This window comes from Bactrocera dorsalis, chromosome 5 (genome assembly GCF_023373825.1).
Source record: "Bactrocera dorsalis isolate Fly_Bdor chromosome 5, ASM2337382v1, whole genome shotgun sequence".
In the NCBI taxonomy this organism is placed as follows: Eukaryota; Metazoa; Arthropoda; class Insecta; order Diptera; family Tephritidae; genus Bactrocera; species Bactrocera dorsalis.
In genome coordinates, this window is record NC_064307.1 from 63,943,937 (window position 1) to 63,951,578 (window position 7,642).

A 7,642-nucleotide genomic window follows, 5' to 3' on the forward strand; every position below is an offset into this window, starting at 1 on the left:
CATATATTAAAATCATTAAATTACATTTTTTAATATTTCATTTCACTTTTCTTATTGCTATAAATACTTATTTGCTAAAAAACTAAAATTTGAAAATTTATAAAATTCAATTCCTAAAACAAAACCTCCACATTTTAACGCCCCTCGATATTACTAGGGTTGTCAATGCACATTATAGTGTCTAAATCATATTTTCCACATCAGCGCCCCTCGATATACGAGGACAATTCTATTTGATCTGGCAACTCTGTGATCTTCACATCAAATCGCGACTGAACTTCACTCAAAATTTTGTTATCCGCCTCATCCGAAACGAAGGAGATGGCCAAACCTTTGGTGCCGAAGCGTCCGGCGCGTGCCACACGATGCAAGTAGGTGTCGCTGCTCTCCGGCATGTCATAGTTGAAGGCGATGTTCACACGCTCGATATCCATGCCGCAACCAATATGCGTTTTTGGAAATCCTTAAACTCCTGATAACGTTTTAAACGCTCCTCCTGCGACATGCCACGATGTATGCCGACCGCGGGGAAGTTCTGCTCGCTCAGCAGTTGACTGAGCGCGATGCAGCGTTGCACTGATTTCACAAAGATGACAACCTGATTGAACTCGAGCACGTCCAACAGCTCGAACAGTTTCTTGTTCTTCTCGTTCTCCTTCAGCTGTGCGTAGTGTTGTTGCAAGCCATGCAACGTCAGCTTGGCCTCATCATCTACATAGACCTCCATAGGGTCTTGCATGAATTTCTTACACACTGGACGTATGTCTTTACTCAGCGTGGCGGAGAACATCATCACCTGCTTGGCGTGTGGCGTGCTGCGGAAGATCTCCTGCACATCGCGACGCATATCGATATGCTCCAACATCTGGTCGCATTCGTCGAGCACGAAGTGCTTTAGATTCTTCAGATTCAGTTTTTTGTTGCGTATCAAAGCCAATATGCGTCCAGGTGTGCCGACGATTATGTGTGGCATTTTGTCCTTTAAAGACTTCTCATCATTTTGTATGGACAAGCCACCGAAGTAGACACCAACCTTCACATTCGTCATATACTTGGCGAAGCGTTCGTACTCTTTGCCGATCTGGAAGGCCAACTCACGTGTGTGACACATAACCAACACGTAGGGTACATTCTCCGTGGGTTCCAGCTGCTGTAGTGTTGCCAGCACAAACACTGCGGTCTTACCCATACCGGACTTGGCCTGACACAGTATATCCATGCCGAGCACCGCTTGTGGTATGCATTCGTGTTGCACCTCGGATGGATGCTCGAAGCCGCAGTCCACGATAGCGCGCAGTATCTCCGGTTTTAGCAGAAAATCACGAAATCCGGAGCTATGTATGGACACATATGTGCCTTTCACGTCTTTCTTCGGTTTTTTGGACACTGGTTCGGTGGTGGGCTCGATGAGCTCCTCTTCCTCGTAGTCCAAGAGATCGATGTTATCGGCCATTCTAAGTTTTAATTTAGTTGAAAATAGTTCAAATGAGTTAGCTTAAAATTGTTCTTTTATTTTCTGATATTTCTAAAAATATTAAGAAGCGTTATCACTCTTCCTGCCTTGCAACCGTACTCTTTAAGCGTAGAATTCGTTTGACGAAGAAAGTCCTGGCTGCTGCTCATTTTATACCTTTTTAACTTCGTGTGTTGTTAGGGGCGCAGGTAAAAATCACTTTCCGAGCCCTTTTTCTTAGAATTCATCCGTTCGCTTTTTACCTGAGCCTTTCTGAGGATCAAGGAAAAGTAAGGTAAAGAATAAAATCGGCTTTTCATAGAATCGAGGTGATTTTTAGATTGAAATCCTTTTAAAAATGGTATTATTTTGGCTTTTTCTTAATTATTCTATTAAGAGTTTCTAAGACACCTTCAACACGAATATCGGTTGACCTCAACTTGTATCTTATTTTTGTATTAATAGAGATAATTACATTTTTTATTTCGACAACTAAGCACTTAATCGAAACAATTAAGACTTTAAATGAGACAATTACTTAAGTGAACTGCTTTGTTTGAAAAATGTTTAGAGCGAGTGATTCTGTGAATTCGTTGGGTTGGTTTTCTAGCCGAACCTGGCGGAGACGCCAAGCAGTTAGACAAGAGTGAACAAACTTAATCAATTATACATACATATATTATGTTCAATTAAAGACAACTTCAAGAGGAAAATAGGTGAACTAATTATTTGAAAATTTTCTTTCTTAATTTCAATTGAGATATTAAACGTTTAGTTGAGACAATTAAGATGTTAGTGGAAATAGAAAAATTGTTAAACATCGAAACACTTGATAAAAGAATTAAATTTTTAAATTGAGTTAATTAAAATTTTAATTGAGTCAATTAAAGTTTTATTTAGTTAATTCAGATTTTAATCAAGGTGATTTTTTTTTTTAATTGAGACAATTAGTGTGTTAATTGAGTAAATTTTTTTAATGAGATAATTAAAATTTTAATGGAGATAATTAAGATATTAAATGAGGTCATTGATTTTTTTTAAACAACTGAGATTTTAATCAATATAGTTATTATTTTTAATTGCGTCAATTAGTATTTTAATTGACTAAATTAAATATTGTATTTTTACAAATAAGCTCCTGCGAAGGTTTTAATCAGTATATATAAATAATTATTCAATTAAGACAATTAATTAAAATATTAATTTAGTTATTAATGAGATAATTAAGATTTAAAATAACAAATAAATTTTTTTAAGACAATTTTAATTAATAAATTTTTATTTTTTGTTTAATGAGTCATTTAGTATTTTAATTGACTGAATGTTTAATAGCAGTTACACAAATAAGTTTCTGTGAAAGTTTTAATTTATATAAATGAGACCATTAAGATTTAATGGAGTTACATAATTAAAATCTCTGTACACAAATTTTTTTTATTTTATTAATGCAAATTGCATTTTTTGATACAATTAAGGTCTTAATTGCATTAAAAAAAACTTTATTTCATTATTGTATTTTTGATTATTTATTTTTATTTCAAATTAAAACCAAGTTTTAAATTTTTTTTTTAAATAAATCTAAATATTATATTTGAAGATGGAGTCCTTTTAAAGAAATGGAGATATCCAAATCCGATATACATCATGGGCATTAATTATCGTGTTTATTTGTTAAATTAATAGTTTTCCTTAATTATAATGTAAAATTCAAAAAATAAAAAATAAACTTAATTTATATAATTTAAAAATGTCGGTCTTTTAACGCTCAACCACATAACTTGGCAACACTTGTTGTAATAAATAAACTTAGCAACATGAAACACAGCTCGCTAATGTCTCAAATTGACTGCGGCCGAACAGCTGTTTGTTTGCTTACACGTGTTGACGTTTTAGTTGAGGCATTTGATTTGTGCGAAATTTATTAATATTTTATTTAGTGTCACCTTCCTAATACGATTACGATAAATATACGAAAAGTTCAGTTGTGCTTTAGAAAACAAACAAAACAGAAAAATGCGTGAAAACACACCACCACGAGTTCACGACATAGAGGATGATGAAGTCGAGGAAATACACTTCGATCAAGACGCCGCGCCAGACGATGACGAGCTCGAAATGGAAGAAATAACCATGGAGGAGTTGGAAGCGCGCTATGGCTATCTCTCCGAAGAGGATGAAACTGCTGAAGGGGCCTCCTTCCAGCCACCGGAACGTGATGATGCCATATTGACATTCATGAAACATAAAAAGGCCGTTTTCGGTTGCTCATTGCATCCAAATCGTCCGTTGGCCGCTACGGGGGGTGAAGATGATCGCGCTTATGTTTGGGATATAAATACATGTGATTTGCTGCATGAGATTACCGAACATAAAGATACAGTGACCGATGTTTACTTCAGTTATGACGGCACATATCTGGCGACGGGTGATATGGCTGGTGAATTGTTCGTGCACAAATTGCAAGAAAATGAGACTGGTGCGCCGGTAACATTCCGCAAAGTGTGGGAATTTTCAATGGGTGACATGACATGGATGTGTTGGCATCGCGGTGCCAATGTGCTTTTTGCAGGCAGTGAAAATGGTGAAGTTTATGTATGGCGTATACCCTCCGGCGATTGTAAAATATTGCCCGGTGATGGTGTACGTTGTGGTGTTGGTGAATTAACTGGTGATGGCAAGAAACTCTTTGTTGGTTACACAAATGGTGTTGTGAAATTATGGGATCTGAAGAGCTGCACCGTCGTAATGGAAGTGGATGCACAAAATCCAATGGCGCAACAGTCGGTCGTTTTGTCAGTGGCGTGCGATAAAGAGTCGCCATTGTATGCGTCGGGCGCGTTGGACGGTGCGTGTTTATAGAATATGCGAGTACATATTAATATTTAATAATTAATATTTTCTTTGCAGGTAAAATCGTATTCTGCACCAATAACGGTCCAGTTGGCGCGGTGGAAGCTGATGGTTCAGTGGAATGTATCGCCTTCCCCCCTAATAATGATCTTAAAATTGTAGCTAGTGGTACATTACAGGGTCAAATAGCCATTTGGGACTACACCAAATACGGTCTGCGCACATTATGTGATCATAAATTTATGGAAGGTGATGAATCCGACACATTTCAAGGTGGCATAACAAGGTATGCAAATAGTTGTTGTACAGCAATTACTTTTATGACTAATATTATTGAATTTTATTCGCTAGACTCAAGTGGCTCAGTGACCATACGCTTATTGCCGCCACGATGCACGGTAATGTTATCGGTTTTGATGCGCGTTCTGGCGCACGTAAATTTACACTCGAGGGTCATATGGCAGAAATCTACGAAATGTCTTACAATTCACACGAAAAGATATTGCTGACAGTATCTGAAGATCGCCGTGCGAAAATCTTCAATATACCACAGTTGGGCGATTAGTTGCGTTTGCTAACTGTTGTTAACCGTAATATGTGTGTCTATGCATTGATTGTTATGGACATACATACACACATATATAGACATATAAATATAGCGTATATTTGTAAAATGTTTCAAATTTTTAGTTGACTATATAAGCTTTTTTATGAGACTATAATATATACAAGTATATTAGCAATGTTTGTTTGAAAATAATAGCAGGTAACATTGTATTTTTTAATGAAACATTGTTTAAAAAATGTTTACATTCTTAATCGATGAAATTGTATGCCGCTAGCGTGTTAAAATGTAACAAAATTTAAATTAAAAAATAGCATCGCATGCTATACACTTTATCAGCGTCTGTGTGTATACATAGCTAAGTGTCTGTATATGCATATTTGCGCACTAGTTGGTAGTTATTGCAATTTGATGTAAATGTTTGCACTGAATTTAAGTCAATCAGATATTTTATTCAAAATATTAATGAAAGTAAATTATCAAACATAAAATGTTATTGTTTTTTTTTTGTGGAATAGTTAAGCGTAAGGTAGAGCAAGAAAAAAAAAAAACAAGAGTAAATTTCGGTTGCATCAAGGTAGGACCTTCAGAAATATAAAAGTGTTCCACACCAGAACTAGATTTTGGTCTTTGCTACAGCAGTCCGATGTGAACAATTTGTTCGGATATTGTAGCGTTGTCTTGGAGAATAAGCCATGCCGAATTCCGTCCAGATTTTGTATCCGGTCAGGGACTACCAATCCGGCAGAAACCTGCCATTACAACAACAAAAACTTCCATAGCAGTCGTCAAACTAATGGTTGGAAATCTGGTTCTTTTTCGAAAGCACAGAAGTCCACGCAAGATTCAGTGGATCGAGGCGCTAAAAGCTAAACAGCTCTTGGAACAACCAACAACAAGATTGCCAAGAACACAACAATTCCGAGATGAGTATATGTAAAGAAGAAGCACGGCTAGTAACAAGACCCCCAGGCAACCTCTTTGTCTAACCAATCGTACCAAATGATTTCACGACTCCTTCCCATATCAATTTATAGTATAAGAATCTCGTCCGACCTCGGCAAAATGGCACGTTTACTCGCAGTTCGGTGTAATCAGCAAGTTTGCTGGAATTCCTTTTAGGTCTCGCTGGTGATGGAATACTCAAATCCAACTTTACGAGCTTTACTATGACTTCGGTAGGATTTTCAGAAGTTTCGTTGGCCTAAAACCTCTGTTGTACTTTGGATCCCACACCCTTTTAGTCTGTAACCCCACATTGAGCTGACACAGGTTCAGCTCATCCCACGTTCGGGTTCACAACACAACAGTCCAACAACCACAAGGAACACGTTGAGCGACCATCAAGGGCTACAGACCACTAGACAGTGTCCGATCAAAACTCGGAGTAGAAGCATCTTCCAGTTAGGTTCCCTGGTACAGGCTAGGTACAGAGCCGCAATAAAATCCTCAAGTCAAGAGAAGACAAAGAAACGTTGTTGGCAACATACAAGATAATCGGCCGGTCCTTAACTGCGGCGCACCGATATGGTCGACTGGATGCAGTGAAACGCAGGCGAGGTAGCTACAGACATGTCAGAACACTGCCCTCTAAGCTACAATGGGATGCCTTTTGATGTCTTCCATCACACAGGTGGACAGTGTGGCCCACGGAGCATAATAAACTCCTCAACAAGCAGTTTCTGATGTGGTGCTTCATAGAAATTATCCTTGCAGTCACCTGTTCGTAGCGGAACCGCCTTGTAGAAGCATCAAGAGGTCTTTCCTCAAATACGTCGACGACAAAAAAGTTATACGCCAACCAGACTTCGGACGCATCAAACTTCAGGCATGGATTGACCGCCGTTCACAGTGGAGCCATTAATACCTTCACCGACTACGTATTTGGCAGTCAAACCGCCACCCATTGCAGACAATAAACTTGATTTACCGCGAGAATCCAGAATGACCCTTGTGCGGCTTCGTTCTGCATACTGTAGCAGGTAGTTAAACTCCTACTTATCCAGAAATCAGTCCCAGCATGACACTAACCACCTCTTCGCATGATCTGCTAACCCTACAAATGTGACACTCTGCTTCCTATGGTCCGACCCCGTCGAAAGAGCACGTTTCCTGGGCCTTCCATTGAATGATCTCGATGACAACTTATCTAATCCTTACCATCCTAAAGGGGTCCAGTTAACCGTTACAACAACAACAAGGAAAAGTAAAGTACAGTAAGATGGAGATGGAGGTTAGAAACCCTAAGTAACAACGAATCTTGATGGGGGTACAATAAGATGATAATTGAGGTTAGAAAGTCTAAAGAAGAAGCAGAATTCCTTTCACTTGGTGTCTGTAACTTGGTGAGTGAAGAAAAGTGTGTAAAGATGGGTTCCGTGTGAGTCCAGCAGATTGTGATAGTCTTCTGAAGCTATTAAAAGAAGGAAATAGATGTCAAAAGATCCAATTTAGAATTCTTGAAGTTGTTGTTGTAGCTACAGAAAGCATTCCCAAACAAGTTTGAGAAATTTGAGCGGTTGGACAGTCCTTGACTGAATAAAATTTCGGCTTCCAGCTTTGTATACACGACGGACGTGAGAACAGGCCACGGTAATCTCTCACTATACGGTCTCCAGCTGTGCAGATTTTAGATTTTTCAAATTTATGTGCAAGCGAAAACCCATTTGGGCCCATTGTACCGTTGTCGGCTGCAAGCTGCACACTGCAGCTGTAGACACGAATACAGCCAAGCAGGCAGACGAATGCGTCATTGAAGCACGTGCTACACTGTG

At 38.5% G+C, this 7,642-nt stretch overlaps 1 protein-coding gene and 1 pseudogene across 1 annotated transcript; one reads left to right on the forward strand and one right to left on the reverse strand.

Annotated features, from left to right (window-relative positions):
• Nucleotides 1-1,598, reverse strand: LOC105227927 (ATP-dependent RNA helicase WM6-like; annotated as a pseudogene).
• Nucleotides 1,599-3,307: 1,709 nt separating this feature from the next.
• Nucleotides 3,308-5,359, forward strand: LOC105227926 (angio-associated migratory cell protein). Its single transcript, XM_011207495.4, has 3 exons — nucleotides 3,308-4,298; nucleotides 4,361-4,589; nucleotides 4,655-5,359. The coding sequence occupies exons 1-3, from the start codon at nucleotides 3,467-3,469 to the stop codon at nucleotides 4,866-4,868; spliced, it is 1,275 nt and encodes a 424-aa protein (XP_011205797.2). The 5' UTR covers nucleotides 3,308-3,466; the 3' UTR covers nucleotides 4,869-5,359.
• The last annotated feature ends 2,283 nt before the right edge of the window (nucleotides 5,360-7,642 follow it).

What these genes read in the sequence shown, in the direction of transcription:
- LOC105227926 (XM_011207495.4), top strand. Translation starts at nt 3,467, where the DNA reads ATGCGTGAAAACACACCACCACGAGTTCACGACATAGAGGATGATGAA. An exon ending in TGCGTCGGGCGCGTTGGACG is followed by an intron (nt 4,299 to 4,360) that starts GTGCGTGTTTAT and finishes TTTTCTTTGCAG; the next exon opens with GTAAAATCGTATTCTGCACC. An exon ending in TTTCAAGGTGGCATAACAAG is followed by an intron (nt 4,590 to 4,654) that starts GTATGCAAATAG and finishes TTTATTCGCTAG; the next exon opens with ACTCAAGTGGCTCAGTGACC.